This window comes from Ranitomeya imitator, chromosome 5, assembly GCF_032444005.1.
Source record: "Ranitomeya imitator isolate aRanImi1 chromosome 5, aRanImi1.pri, whole genome shotgun sequence".
Taxonomy (NCBI): Eukaryota; Metazoa; Chordata; class Amphibia; order Anura; family Dendrobatidae; genus Ranitomeya; species Ranitomeya imitator.
This window is the reverse complement of record NC_091286.1, coordinates 481,187,626-481,203,929: the sequence shown is the minus strand read 5'-3', so window position 1 is coordinate 481,203,929 and position 16,304 is coordinate 481,187,626. Positions and strand designations below refer to the sequence as shown.

The 16,304-nt window shown below is 43.2% G+C and overlaps 1 protein-coding gene across 1 annotated transcript in view; it reads right to left on the bottom strand.

The window, feature by feature from the left end:
- Nucleotides 1-16,304, bottom strand: part of WDR49 (WD repeat domain 49) — a 279,492-nt gene that overhangs the window by 117,920 nt on the left and 145,268 nt on the right. Inside the window, exon 9 of the mRNA XM_069727387.1 lies at nt 5,972-6,087. Within this exon, the coding sequence (XP_069583488.1) occupies nt 5,972-6,087 (116 nt within the window). The remainder of the gene's footprint in view (nt 1-5,971; nt 6,088-16,304) is intronic.

Sequence of the window (16,304 nt, the reverse complement as noted above, 5' to 3'; positions counted from 1 at the left end):
GATGAAAAGACAAACGTAGAGATGAAATAGATTTAGCAAAGTGAGGCCCGACTTTCTGAACAGAGCGAGGATAGGAAAGGTAACTTTGCGGTCAACACAAAACCCTACAAACAACCACGCAAAGGGGGCAAAAAGACCCTCCGTACCGACTAACGGCACGGAGGTACACCCTATGCGTCCCAGAGCTTCCAGCAAGCAAGGAAAAACAAGCAAGCTGGACAGAAAAAAACAGTAAACAAAATAGCAAAAGCGGAACTTAGCTATGCAGAGCAGCAGGCCACAGGAACGATCCAGGAGGAAACAAGTCCAATACTAGAACATTGACTGGAGGCCAGGATCAAAGCACTAGGTGGAGTTAAATAGAGCAGCACCTAACGACTTCACCACATCACCTGAGGAAGGAAACTCAGAAGCCGCAGTACCACTCTCCTCCACCAATGGAAGCTCATAGAGAGAATCAGCCGAAGTACCACTCATGACCACAGGAGGGAGCTCTGCCACAGAATTCACAACAGTACCCCCCCCTTGAGGAGGGGTCACAGAACCCTCACCAGAGCCCCCAGGACGACCAGGATGAGCCATATGAAAGGCACGAACAAGATCGGGAGCATGGACATCAGAGGCAAAGACCCAGGAATTATCTTCCTGAGCATAACCCTTCCATTTAACCAGATACTGGAGTTTCCGTCTTGAAACACGAGAATCCAAAATCTTCTCCACAATATACTCCAACTCCCCCTCCACCAAAACCGGGGCAGGAGGATCAACAGATGGAACCATAGGTGCCACGTATCTCCGCAACAATGACCTATGGAATACGTTATGAAAGGAAAAAGAATCTGGAAGGGTCAGACGAAAAGACACAGGATTAAGAACCTCAGAAATCCTATACGGACCAATGAAACGAGGTTTAAACTTAGGAGAGGAAACCTTCATAGGAATATGACGAGAAGACAACCAAACCAAATCCCCAACACGAAGTCGGGGACCCACACAGCGTCTGCGATTAGCGAAACATTGAGCCTTCTCCTGGGACAAGGTCAAATTGTCCACTACATGAGTCCAAATCTGCTGCAACCTGTCCACCACAGTATCCACACCAGGACAGTCCGAAGACTCAACCTGCCCTGAAGAGAAACGAGGATGGAACCCAGAGTTGCAGAAAAACGGCGAAACCAAGGTAGCCGAACTGGCCCGATTATTAAGGGCGAACTCAGCCAAAGGCAAAAAGGACACCCAGTCATCCTGATCAGCAGAAACAAAGCATCTCAGATATGTTTCCAAGGTCTGATTGGTTCGTTCGGTCTGGCCATTAGTCTGAGGATGGAAAGCCGAGGAAAAAGACAAATCAATGCCCATCCTAGCACAAAAGGCTCGCCAAAACCTCGAAACAAACTGGGAACCTCTGTCAGAAACAATGTTCTCTGGAATGCCATGTAAACGAACCACATGCTGGAAGAACAGTGGCACCAAATCAGAGGAGGAAGGTAATTTAGACAAGGGTACCAAATGGACCATCTTAGAGAAGCGATCACAAACCACCCAAATGACTGACATTTTTTGAGAGACGGGAAGATCTGAAATAAAATCCATAGAGATATGTGTCCAAGGCCTCTTCGGGACCGGCAAGGGCAAAAGCAACCCACTGGCACGAGAACAGCAGGGCTTAGCCCGAGCACAAATCCCACAGGACTGCACAAAAGAACGCACATCCCGCGACAGAGATGGCCACCAAAAGGATCTAGCCACTAACTCTCTGGTACCAAAGATTCCAGGATGACCAGCCAACACCGAACAATGAACCTCAGAGATAACTTTATTCGTCCACCTATCAGGGACAAACAGTTTCTCCGCTGGGCAACGATCAGGTTTATTAGCCTGAAATATTTGCAGCACTCGCCGCAAATCAGGGGAGATGACAGACACAATTACTCCCTCTTTGAGAATACCCGCCGGCTCAGATAAACCCGGAGAGTCGGGCACAAAACTCCTAGACAGGGCATCCGCCTTCACATTTTTAGAGCCCGGAAGGTACGAAACCACAAAGTCAAAACGGGCAAAAAACAGCGACCAACGAGCCTGTCTAGGATTCAACCGCTTGGCAGACTCGAGATAAGTCAAGTTCTTATGATCAGTCAAGACCACCACGCGATGCTTAGCTCCTTCAAGCCAATGACGCCACTCCTCGAATGCCCACTTCATGGCCAGCAACTCTCGATTGCCAACATCATAATTTTGCTCAGCAGGCGAAAACTTCCTGGAAAAGAAGGCGCATGGTTTCATCACCGAGCAATCAGAACTTCTCTGCGACAAAACAGCCCCTGCTCCAATCTCAGAAGCATCAACCTCGACCTGGAATGGAAGCGAAACATCTGGTTGACACAACACAGGGGCAGAAGAAAAACGACGCTTCAACTCTTGAAAAGCTTCCACAGCAGCAGAAGACCAATTGACCACATCAGCACCCTTCTTGGTCAAATCAGTCAATGGTTTAGCAATACTAGAAAAATTGCAGATGAAGCGACGATAAAAATTAGCAAAGCCCAGGAACTTTTGCAGACTTTTCAGAGATGTCGGCTGAGTCCAATCATGGATGGCTTGGACTTTAACAGGGTCCATCTCGATAGTAGAAGGGGAAAAAATGAACCCCAAAAATGAAACCTTCTGAACACCAAAGAGACACTTTGATCCCTTCACAAACAAAGATTTAGCTCGCAGGACCTGAAACACCGTTCTGACCTGCTTCACATGAGACTCCCAATCATCCGAGAAGATCAAAATATCATCCAAGTATACAATCAGGAATTTATCCAGGTACTCTCGGAAGATGTCATGCATAAAGGACTGAAACACTGATGGGGCATTGGCAAGTCCGAATGGCATTACTAGATACTCAAAATGGCCCTCGGGCGTATTAAATGCAGTTTTCCATTCATCGCCTCGCTTAATACGCACAAGATTATACGCACCACGAAGATCTATCTTGGTGAACCAACTAGCCCCCTTAATCCAAGCAAACAAATCAGATAACAACGGCAAGGGGTACTGAAATTTAACCGTGATCTTATTTAGAAGGCGGTAATCTAGACAAGGTCTCAGTGAACCATACGTCTTGGCCACAATAAAGAACCCTGCTCCTAATGGCGACGATGACGGGCGAATATGCCCCTTCTCCACGGACTCCTTCACGTAACTCCGCATAGCGGCGTGCTCAGGCACAGATAAATTAAACAGTTGACCTTTTGGGAATTTACTACCAGGAATCAAATCGATAGCACAATCACAATCCCTATAGTAGATAGTAGGGTATCGGACTTGGGCTCATCAAATACATCCCGGTAATCAGACAAGAACTCTGGAACCTCAGAAGGGGTGGATGACGAAATAGACAGAAATGGAACATCACCATGTACCCCCTGACAACTCCAGCTGGACACAGACATGGATTTCCAATCTAATACTGGATTATGGACTTGTAGCCATGGCAACCCCAACACGACCACATCATGCAGATTATGCAACACCAGAAAGCGAATAACCTCCTGATGTGCAGGAGCCATGCACATGGTCAGCTGGGTCCAGTACTGAGGCTTATTCTTGGCCAAAGGCGTAGCATCAATTCCTCTCAATGGAATAGGACACTGCAAGGGCTCCAAGAAAAACCCACAACGCCTAGCATACTCCAAGTCCATCAAATTCAGGGCAGCGCCTGAATCCACAAATGCCATGACAGAATAAGATGACAAAGAGCAGATCAAGGTAACGGACAAAAGAAATTTTGACTGTACCGTACCAATGGTGGCAGACCTAGCGAACCGCTTAGTGCGCTTAGGACAATCAGAGATAGCATGAGTGGAATCACCACAGTAGAAACACAGCCCATTCTGACGTCTGTGTTCTTGCCGTTCAACTCTGGTCAAAGTCCTATCGCACTGCATAGGCTCAGGTTTATGCTCAGAGAATACCGCCAAATGGTGCACAGATTTACGCTCACGCAAGCGTCGACCGATCTGAATGGCCAAAGACATGGACTCATTCAGACCAGCAGGCATAGGAAATCCCACCATGACATCCTTAAGGGCTTCAGAGAGACCCTTTCTGAAAATAGCTGCGAGCGCACCTTCATTCCATTGAGTGAGTACGGACCACTTTCTTAATTTCTGATAATATACCTCTATCTCATCCTGACCCTGACACAGAGCCAGCAAATTTTTCTCTGCCTGATCCACTGAATTAGGTTCATCGTACAGCAATCCGAGCGCCAGGAAAAACGCATCGATATTACTTAATGCAGGATCTCCTGGCGCAAGAGAAAATGCCCAGTCCTGAGGGTCGCCACGTAAAAAAGAAATAATGATCCTAACTTGTTGAACTGGGTCACCAGAGGAGCGAGGTTTCAAAGCCAGAAACAGTTTACAATTATTTTTGAAACTCAGAAATTTAGTTCTATCTCCAAAAAACAAATCAGGAATAGGAATTCTTTGTTCTAACATAGAATTCTGAACCACAAAGTCTTGAATATTTTGTACTCTTGCCGTGAGCTGATCCACACATGAAGACAGACCTTTAATGTCCATCGCTACACCTGTGTCCTGAACCACCCAAATGTCTAGGGGAAAAAAAAGGCAAAACACAGTGCAGAGAAAAAAAAATGGTCTCAGAACTTCTTTTTTCCCTCTATTGGGAATCATTAGTACTTTGGGCCTCCAGTACTGTTATGATAAGGTAATTCAGTACCACAATGGACATAGAAGTCAGAGCACATACAGTTAAATAAATAGGGCAGCACACTGCAGCGCCAAAACATGCAAACTTGAAAAAACGAAATTTGAACTGCATTACTGCACTAGAAATATGAAAAATGAGAGCTTTTAGCGCACAAAAATGGCCAATTTTATGTGTACCTCGTAGCCACGTTAAGGCATCTCTCTTATATATACAGTGACCTGACAATAACCCAAAAACATAGAACGAGCTCTGAGACGTGGGAACTCTGCTGACCGCAATCCCTAATCCTCTCCAACCACACTAGAGGCAGCCGTGGATTGCGCCTAACGCTCCCTATGCAACTCGGCACAGCCTGAGAAACTAGCTAGCCTGAAGATAGAAAATAAGCCTACCTTGCCTCAGAGAAATACCCCAAAGGAAAAGGCAGCCCCCACATATAATGACTGTGAGTTAAGATGAACAGACAAACGTAGAGATGAAATAGATTTAGCAAAGTGAGGCCCGACTTTCTGAACAGAGCGAGGATAGGAAAGATAACTTTGCGGTCAACACAAAACCCTACAAACAACCACGCAAAGGGGGCAAAAAGACCCTCCGTACCGACTAAGGGTACGGAGGTGCTCCCTCTGCGTCCCAGAGCTTCCAGCAAGCAAGAAAAACCCTCTGCGTCCCAGAGCTTCCAGCTTCCCACTCCCAGGAAACTTGCGTGCCTCATGCAGGTCATGAGAGCAGACAGTCACTCAGGGAGCACAGATGGGTAAGTACACATGCCAGCATCCCTGCAGGGAGGACGGAGAGGACACGTGCAGGATCAGGACAAGGCACATGTAGGACGGATTTGGGTATGGATATAGCATGGTAGACTCTGAAAGGTACAGACAGAGCGGACCGGATCAGGACTACGGGGACATTACAACAAACGAGCAAGAAACACAGACTAACTAAGTTGCTAAGGCACCTCCCAATAGCAGAGGATGACTTATATACAAGACATCTCGCAGTTATTGTCTGGGGACATCTTTAGAAGCGTATGCTAGCCTTTTAAGAGTCAGGAAGAGTGCGCGCACCCTAAGCCCCAAAAATGTACACATGTCTGGCTCTATGTGCTTCTACATCTGCTTTTTCTTAATCGGGCCAGACTAACATATAATAATGTAATCTTTTGCACATAGACTAACATTGGTCTGTGTGCTGTCCATTTATGTATAGCAGAAAGATTAGCTTTTATATGCAATATACCTACCTCTCCCATCCGACCACCAGAATGGTTGTCTTCAGCACTAAGATCTGAGAAATTTCCACTGCTCTGTCTCCTCCAGCATTTAGTTTATGGTGACAATGACCATTGAAATCCCATATCTTGAAAAGAATATAATAATGTCAATTAGATTCATTTTTATTGTCCTCAAAAAAACCTCAAGCACAAAGAAGTTAAGACATAGCTATATCCAAAAATAAGGCGATGGGACCACATATCTAATTAATGAAGGCTCTGTACTACATTATATTTGGATAAATGTGTTAAAAATAGTGTGATACAGGAAAGATATATATCTTGGTACCATGTTATTCAGTGGATAGAAAAATATGTAGAATTGAGAGTCCTCAGTGGTTGATACCTTTTAATGGTCAAAGGTCATCATCAGCTTATATTCTTATGTATCAGAATATAAGCTGATGATGACCTTTGACATTCTCAGTGCAGGAATGAATGTGTCGCATGGATTTATGTCTTTTTACATTAACTAAGGAATTTGCTCCGGACAATAAAACATTCCTTATCTATGAACTCCTCCTATATTTATGGACATAACTGTTTATCACTCACATAATGGCAATTCTGCTTCACGTCACCTGTCTTGTCTATGGCATTCTTCTGTGCTGTGTTGTGCATAAATATGTGATTCTTCAGAATTTCTTTTAGTCTATGCCTGATGAAGAGACCTGAGTAGTCTCGAAAGCTTGCAATTTGTTACCATCTTTTCAGTTAGCCATTAAAAGGTATCAACCAATGAGGACTCTCAAATCTACATATTTCTTAAAAAAATAGTGTGGATCTTCAAGTCAATCAGAGAACCACTGGTTTAATTACATTTTTCATATTGTCACATTCTTAAATATTTCATTTAAGGGAATGAATTATACAGATATAAGAAAAAGTGAAGCCCTCACATACACTTTAGATGGTGCTCAGAAAAATAGTAGTTTAGCCAACCATTTCTCCGGCAGCTCTCTCCCCCCCCACTATCCACACAGGGAGAGCTGAGGGAGAAATCCTGTGATCTTTGCCTGAAAGGTGAAGCCAGACTATCCTGGTGGAGGCTTATTTTGTAAAAACAAAGGGATCCTTATCCCTCTGGCATAATTTTTCAAGGAAGAGTCAGGGGGACTGCTGACCTACATATTAGACTGCTGGCCGACCACATTGAACTCAGCATGTTTAACTGATGTTAGTCTAATGTTTGTGATGGCCTTAAAGGTACCGTCACACATAACGATATCGTTAACGATATTGTTGCTTTTTGTGACGTAGCAACGATATCGTTAAGGAAATCGTTATGTGTGACAGCGACCAACGATCAGGCCCCTGCTGGGAGATCATTGGTCGCTGAGGAAAGTCCAGAACTTTATTTCGTCGCTGGACTTCCCGCTGACATCGCTGGATCGGCGTGTGTGATGCCGATCCAGCAATGTCTTCACTGGTAACCAGGGTAAACATCGGGTTACTAAGCGCAGGGCCGCGCTTAGTAACCCGATGTTTACCCTGGTTACCAGCGTAAACGTTAAAAAAACAAACACTACATACTTACCTTCAGCTCTCTGTCCCCGGCGCTCTGCTTCTCTGCACTCCTCCTGCATCCTGTGTCAGCGTCGGTCAGCCAGAAAGCACAGCGGTGACGTCACCGCTCTGCTTTCCGCCTGACCGGCGCTGACAGTGCAGAGGAAAGCACAGCGCCGGAGGACAGAAAGCTGAAGGTAAGTATGTAGTGTTTGTTTTTTTAACGTTTATGCTGGTAACCAGGGTAAACATCGGGTTACTAAGCGCGGCCCTGCGCTTAGTAACCCGATGTTTATCCTGGTTACCGGGCACCTCGGGATCGTTGGTCGCTGGAGAGCTGTCTATGTGACAGCTCTCCAGCGACCAAACAGCGACGCTGCAGCGATCGACATCGTTGTCGGTATTGCTGCAGCGTCGCTTAGTGTGACGGTACCTTAAGAGAAACCTTTAAAATTGATGGTAATTTTTCATAGATTACTATGACAATTTTGTTTGATCATAATCTAAGTCTCAACTATAGACAAACACAATGCATCTCAACTAACATACAAAAAGCTGAATTATTTATGTGGAGCAAAATCATAAAAAATCTACCGTGCAGTCTGAATAAAGTAAGTGAACCTCTGTGCTAATGATTTCTCTAAGAGATAATTGGTCAAAGATAGTTCAAATAAGGAGAGGAGATGAAAGTGTGGGTGTCACTGGCACATTACTGACAGATCTGTTGTTTCTCAGAGAAGATGCATTAGGCTACATTCATAGCCTACATTCATGGAGAACAAAAAGCACCAAAACCCCACAGAAGGCAGGAGTGTACATGAAATTACATTCACTTTATTTGGACAGTTAAACACAGCTGAATTTCATAGCAAAAAAATAGCTCCTATGTGGAGTCCGAGAAAGGCGCATGTAAAACAAATGTCATTGCATTAGTTTGTACTATGTGTGGTATCCGTTTTTTTTCACAGATGACACTTGTACCCTTTATAACCTTGGCTTTTATGTACTGTACATGTCCGTGTTACACAGCCCATGTGTCCATGCAAAACATACGGAGGAGACGTCCATTTTTTTCCGGCAACACAGATGACAAGGGTCAATACAAGTTTACAAGTTTATGCGTGCGTGAAAAACAAGTGTGCCATCCGTGTACTGTACATGTTTAGCAATGCAAAGTAGAAGAGAAGCTTTGCAATTCAATTCTTTCGTTGATCATATAAAAAAAACACTGATGGAAAAAACTGATGACACCGGTTGTGTTTTCTCATGTACATGTTTTATATGGATGTGTGAAGGAATCCTTAGTGGAAGTTGTGACATTGCGCTGAACTCGCAGGAGAATGCCCTGAAATCAGGACAGTCCTGCTGAATCTGAGATAGTTGTGAGCTGGAGGGGAAGGGGCTGGTCATGTCCCAATCTGAACATCCTTGCATTATCTACAATAACGTCAGAGGACTCTAGAGATATGGATTTTATATTTGAAAAGTATTCTTATTCCTAAAAAGAAAAAATAGTACAAGGGATACAGTTGAAACCAGACGTTTACATGCACTATATAAAATGACAAATATTCATGTTTTTCTCAATATCTGACATGAAATCAGAATAAACGTTCTACATACTTCTCACAATAGTTGGTTGTATTTTGGGCCCATTCCTCTTCACAAAACTAGTGTAACTGATCCAGATTTGTAGGTCACCTTGCTCGCACCTGCCTTTTCAGCTTATCCCATAAATTTTCAATAGGATTGAGATCAGGGCTTTGTGATGGCCACTCTAAAACATTGAATTTCTTATCCTTAAGCCACTTTGTTACCATTTTTGCAGTATTTGGGTCATTGTCCATTTGACCCAGCTTTAACTTCCTGGCTGATGTCTTGAGATGTTGCGTCAGTATTGCCACACAATCTTCTTTTCTCATGATGCCATCTATTTTGTGAAGTGCACCAGTCCCTCCTGTAGCAAAACAACCCTACAACATGATGCTACCACCCGTGTTTCACAGTTGGGATGGTGTTCTTAGGTTTCCAAGCTTCTCCCTTTTTCCTCCAAATGTAGCGATGGTCAATATGCCCAAAAAGTTCAATTTTAGTTTCATGAGACCACAGGACATGTCTCCAAAAATTAAGATCTTTGTTCCTGTGTGCATTTACAAACATTAATCTTTATGTTTCTTTTGGAGTATTGGCTTCCTCGTGGCAGAGTGGCCTCTTGGGCTCATGTTGATACAGTACTCATTTCACAATCGATATTGATACAATCTTACCAGCTTCCACCATCATCTTCATAAGTTCTTTTGCTTTTGTCCTTGGGTTGATATGCACATGTCGGGCCAAAGAATGCTCATCTCTGGGACACAGAACCCATCTCCTTCCTGAGTGGTATAATAGCTGGACTTCCCATCTTGTTTGCACTTGCATATCATTTTTTGTACAGATAAACGAGGCACTTTCACATATCTTAAAATTGTAGCAAAGGATGAGCCAGACTTGTGCAAGTCCACAATTCTCTTCCTGATATATTTGCTGATTTCTTTAGACTTTCCCATGATGCTACACAAAGAAGCAGTATGTTTCAGGTGTGCTTTAAAATGCATCCACAGATGCATTTCTAATTAACTCAGATGTTGCCAAAAAACCTATCAGAAGCTTCCAAACACATGACATCATCATATGGGCAGTCTAGAATTGTTTAATTAAAGGAATAGTAATCTTAGTGTATGTAAACTTTTGACTTTTCAGTAAGTAATAAGAAATGCTTTAGAACATTCTCTCTCATTGTTCTGGCATTTGTAAAATATTACTAATTATGGTAATCCTAATTGAGCTAAAACGGGAAAAGTTTATTCTGATTTCATGTCATATATTGAGAAAAACATACATATGTGTCTTTTTGTATAGTCTACGTAAACTTCTGGTTTCAACTGTACATCCAAAAAAGCACTATCCTCAGTAATCACAATAAAAATCAAAGTGGTGGGGCAAAAAGGTGCTGGTAGGAGGCATCTATGTGTCTTCTATTTTTTTTTTTAAAGAAAGTTTTTAGTTGTTAATAAAATATATGGCGTATTTCCAGACAAGTTTTGCTATAACTTTGTTCATTTTTTCTGGTAAAAAAGTGTCATTTTCATATGGCATAAAACATGATTTACTATGTCACTTTACATGCTGTGAAACCTTTTATTACATTGGTATGGCCATTATTCAGAGGTATATTTCCTCATGAGCCTTTTACACACACACAGATTGCTGCTTTGTGGATGTCATTTACATTTAGAATGGTGGAACTCTAGGAAGCCTTGGCATTTTATTGGATGCTTTGTTTCACAAAAACATCAAAGCAAAGTGCAAGTTCAACCTCTTACAATCTCATGAAACAGCACAATCGAGCATGTGAGTTAGGGGCTGGACAAGGTAAGAATTAATGTCTCAAAGTTATTACGTTTCTCTTTTTTTCTCAGGCTGTCTTCACAATAAATGCACGCCACAGTGCTCTTTTGATTCAATAAATTTTCTTTACTACAAATATTTCTCAACTTCAATAGATATTCACATTATAATAGCACATAATTTCCACCATATTCACCATCGCTGCGATAGATCGAACTCAACAGTTTCCGCTCAATCTATTGAAACTTCATTGAAAAAGTGTTCAAATTTACATCGGAGTTGCTCTAAGGCCTCATTCAGATGTCCGTGTTACACGTACGTGTTGTATCCCTATCTTTCATGGACACAACACAACACAAACCCATTATAATCTATGGTGCTAGTCATATGACTGTGTTTTTTTCGGTAGCACAGAAGAAAAGGGCCAATACAAGTCTATGGATATGTTAAATACCATCCATGTGCCATCTGTGATTAACAGTGCAAAATATAGGAGAAGTTTTGTAATTTATTTCTTTATCCATCTGTGAAAAACATGAATGGCGCACTTGTAACGTGGCACAGGGCGGTAGCTGTGGGCGAAGTACTCTTGCTTCAAGTTCCGTCATGCTACAAGAAAATCTGGGTCCTGGCTAGATGTTTGGACTTAAGCTGCAGGGGAGCTACTCACTTGCAGTCCTTGTGATGCCAGTGACTTCGGCTGGTCAGAAACAGATGTTGTAGAGTTTAATGAGGGAAATATGAGTGCAGCAAAGGCCAGACAGATATTGGTGGTAAAGACCTCAATAATTAGGTGGACAGACATGGTCATCTGCTGCCGAGACCGTGAATGCCAAACAGTGTATTGTCTTCCAGCTGGATGCTCGGGTTCGGCATATTGCGAATCAGATAGACAGATTGCTGGGTGGGGATAGGGAAAACCCAGCAGTCATGGTACACATAGGTACCAATGACAAGGTTAGAGGGAGGGATAAAAAATTATTACAGGGAACTAGGAGAGAAGCTGACAATCTCCAAGGTAGTGTTTTCAGAAATACTGCCAGTGCCACGGAAGTCACTAGAAAGACAGCGAGAGCTTAGGGAGATAAATAGTTGGCTTAGAAATTGGTGCAGGAAAGAAGGGTTTGGGTTCATGGAGGACATGTAATTAACGAAGGAAGGTGAAGAGAAGTAACAAATGTGCTAATAGTATTAAATATCTGATGGGAAATGCAAGAAGTCACACAGACAAAATTAATGTTTTGGTCACAGATTACGATATGGTGAGCACTACGGAAACCTGGTTGGATGAAAGCCATGACTGGGTGACTAATGTAGAGATTTACACAATATTTACAAGGGACATGAAAGACAAGAAATGTGGAGAGGTGTGTATTTTTATTAAATCCAACTTAAGACATGTACTCAATGACGCTCGGGGGAGCTGCGAAAATGTAGAGTCAGTGTGGGTAAATGTACATTGGGATTGCAATAATGGAAAAACGGCTAATTGGAGTTTGCTACAAGCCTCCTAATGTAGTAGAACAGGTAGAGCAGGGGTCCCCAACCTTTCTTACCTTGAGAGCCACATTCCGCTATGAATGTTGGTCGAGAACCACAATGCAGATAAAGTAATAGAAAAACTTAGAGGAGGCAAATAATAACATGCAGATTTTCACTCTACCCTTATGTATTTTACATTATTGTTATGCAAATTGCTTAGTCAAAGAGGACTTAAACTCTAGTGGCACCTATTGGAAGCAGCAATCTTAAAAATCAATACCCTTTAACAGTCCCATAAGATGCTTCATATATTATTGACCCCATATACTGCTCCACATGTAATTGACACCATATACTGCTCCATATGTAATTGGCCCCATATACTGCTCCATATTAAATTGGCCCCATAAGATGCTCCATATATAATTGGCCCCATTAAGAAGCTCCATATAGAATTGGCCCCATAAGATGCTCCATATTAAATTGGCCCCTTAAAAAGCTCCATATAGAATTGGCCCCATTAAGAAGATCCATATAGAATTGGCACCATTAAGAAGCTCCATATAGAATTGGCCCCATTAAGAAGCTCCATATAGAGTTGGTGCCATAAGATGCTCCATATAGAATTGGCCCCATTAAGAAGCTCCATATAGAATTGGCCCCATTTAGAAGCTACATATAGAATTGGCCCCATAAGAAGCTCCATATAGAATTGGCCCCATAAGAAGATCCATATATTATTGGCCCCATTAAGAAGCTCCATATAGAATTGGCCCCATAAGATGCTCCATATTAAATTGGCCCCATTAAGAAGCTCCATATAGAATTGGCCCCATTAAGAAGATCCATATAGAATTGGCCCCATAAGAAGCTCCATATAGAATTGGCCCCATAAGAAGATCCATATATTATTGGCCCCATTAAGAAGCTCCATATAGAATTGGCCCCATAAGATGCTCCATATTAAATTGGCCCCATTAAGAAGCTCCATATAGAATTGGCCCCATTAAGAAGATCCATATAGAATTGGCCCCATAAGAAGCTCCATATAGAATTGGCCCCATAAGATGCTCCATATTAAATTGGCCCCATAAGATGCTCCCTATAGAATTGGCCCCATAAGATGCTCCATATAGAATTAGCTCCATATAATGCTCCATATATGGGCCCCTTCTGATAGTCCCCATATATTGCTCCAAATATAAAAAAAAAATTAAATACTCACATCTCGTTGCTTGTCGCTGCTCTGCTCTGGACTCCTCAGCATCTTCTTGCTCTCTGTGCTGTGACTGCTCAGGCAGAGGGCGCACACTGGTGACATCATTGCACCCTCTGACCTGAACGTCACAGTCAGAGGATGGAAGACGCTGCAGCGCTGGAACCGGGAGAGGTAAGTATTGCAAGTGCCGGGGCCCGGAGCAGGCGGGGGGGTGCCCACTCGTGGGGGCCGGCACTAAAGCACGTCATTATCCCTGATGTTGAGTGGGCCCCTGTTGTGAGTTCTGTTTTTGGGCTCCCTCTGGTGGTTACTGATGGTACTGGGTGACTTGTCTTTCCTGGGTCTCTGGGTTCCACCTGTTCCATCAGGATATGGGAGTTTCCTATTTCACCTGGCTTTGCTGGCATTTCCTCGCCGGTTATCAATGTATCCAGTGTGTCTTGTTACCTCTGCTCCCTGCTCCTAGAACCTTCTGGTCAAGCTAAGTTTGGATTTTCCTGTTTTGGTGTTTTGCTTTATTTGGTTTTTTAGTCCAGCCTGCAGTTATGTGATTCTTTGCTGCTGGTTGCTCTAGTGGGCTGAAATTGCTCCTCATGTACCATGAGTTGGCACATGAGTTCAAGTAATTTCAGGATGGTTTTTTGAAGGGTTTTTCGCTGACCGCGCAGTTCACTTTTGTATCCTCTGCTATCTAGCTTTAGCGGGCCTCATTTTGCTGAAACTGTTTTCATACTGCGTATGTGCTTTCCTCTCATTTCACCGTCATTATATGTGGGGGGCTGCTATTTCTGTGGGGTATATCTCTGGAGGCAAGAGAGGTCTGTGTTTCTTCTAATAGGGGAAGTTAGATCTTCGGCTGGAGCGAGACGTCTAGGATCATCGTAGGCACGTTCCCCGGCTACTTTTATTTGTGTGTTAGGTTCAGGGTCGCGGTCAGCTCAGGTTCCATCGCCCTAGAGCTTGTTTGTATCTGTGCTTGTCCTTTAGTGATCCCCTGCCATTGGGATCATGACAGTATAACCGGCCCACAAAGTGTTAATTGTATTGGCTGAAGTAGGAGGATAAGTAGTCTGAGGAAGTTTTTTTTTTTTTTTCTCTTTCCCTCAGAGTTTGCTGCCTAGCCTTATTGCAGCCTGGCTACTTCCTCCTCCTCTTAATCTTTGAATGGCTCTGATCCCAGCTGTTTATCATGGACGTCCAGAGTTTGGCTTCCAGCCTGAATAATCTTGCCGCTAAGGTTCAAAATATACAGGATTTTGTTGTACATGCTCCTATGTCTGAACCTAGAATTCCTGTCCCAGAGTTTTTTTCTGGAGATAGATCTCGTTTTCTGAATTTTAGGAACAATTGCAAGTTGTTTCTTTCTTTGAAATCTCGCTCCTCTGGAGACCCTGCTCAGCAAGTCAAGATTATTATATCTTTCCTGCGGGGTGACCCTCAGGATTGGGCATTTGCATTGGCACCAGGGGACCCTGCGTTGCTTAATGCGGATGCGTTTTTTCTGGCATTGGGTTTGCTCTATGAGGAACCTAACCAAGAGATTCAGGCTGAAAAAGCTTTATTAGCTCTCTCTCAGGGGCAAGATGAAGCAGAAATTTATTGTCAAAAATTTCGGAAGTGGTCGGTGCTTACTCAGTGGAATGAGTGCGCCCTGGCTGCAAAGTTCAGAGATGGCCTTTCTGAGGCCATTAAAGATGTTATGGTGGGGTTCCCTGCGCCTACTGGTCTGAATGAGTCTATGACTATGGCTATTCAAATTGATCGGCGTTTACGGGAGCGCAAACCTGTGCATCATTTGGCGGTGTCGTCTGAACCGTCACCTGAGATAATGCAATGTGATAGAATTCAGTCCAGAAGTGAACGGCAAAATTATAGGCGGAAAAAAAGGTTGTGCTTTTATTGTGGTGATTCAGCTCATGTTATATCAGCATGCTCTAAACGCACAAAAAAGGTTGATAAGTCTGTTGCCATTAGTACTTTACAGTCTAAGTTCATTCTGTCTGTGACTCTGATTTGTTCATTATCATCCATTTCCGTCGATGCCTATGTGGATTCAGGCGCCGCCCTGAGTCTTATGGATTGGTCATTTGCCAATCGCTGTGGGTTTAGTCTGGAGCCTCTGGAAGTCCCTATTCCTTTGAAGGGAATTGACTCTACACCTTTGGCTATGAATAAACCTCAGTACTGGACACAAGTGACCATGCGTATGACTCCTGTTCATCAGGAGGTGATTCGCTTCCTGGTACTGTATAATTTGCATGATGTCCTAGTGCTTGGTCTGCCATGGTTACAAACTCATAATCCAGTCCTTGACTGGAAATCGATGTCTGTGTTAAGCTGGGGTTGTCAGGGGGTTCATGATGATGCACCTCCGATTTCTATCGCTTCATCTACTCCTTCTGAGATTCCTGTGTTTTTGTCTGACTATCGGGATGTTTTTGAGGAGCCTAAGCTCAGTTCGCTTCCTCCTCACAGGGATTGCGATTGTGCTATAAATTTAATTCCAGGCAGTAAATTTCCTAAAGGTCGTTTGTTCAATCTTTCAGTGCCAGAGCATACTGCTATGCGGGATTATGTTAAGGAGTCCTTGGAAAAGGGACATATCCGTCCATCTTTGTCCCCTTTGGGAGCAGGTTTTTTTTTTCGTGGCCAAAAAAGATGGTTCCTTGAGGCCTTGTATAGATTATCGTCTTTTGAATAAGATTA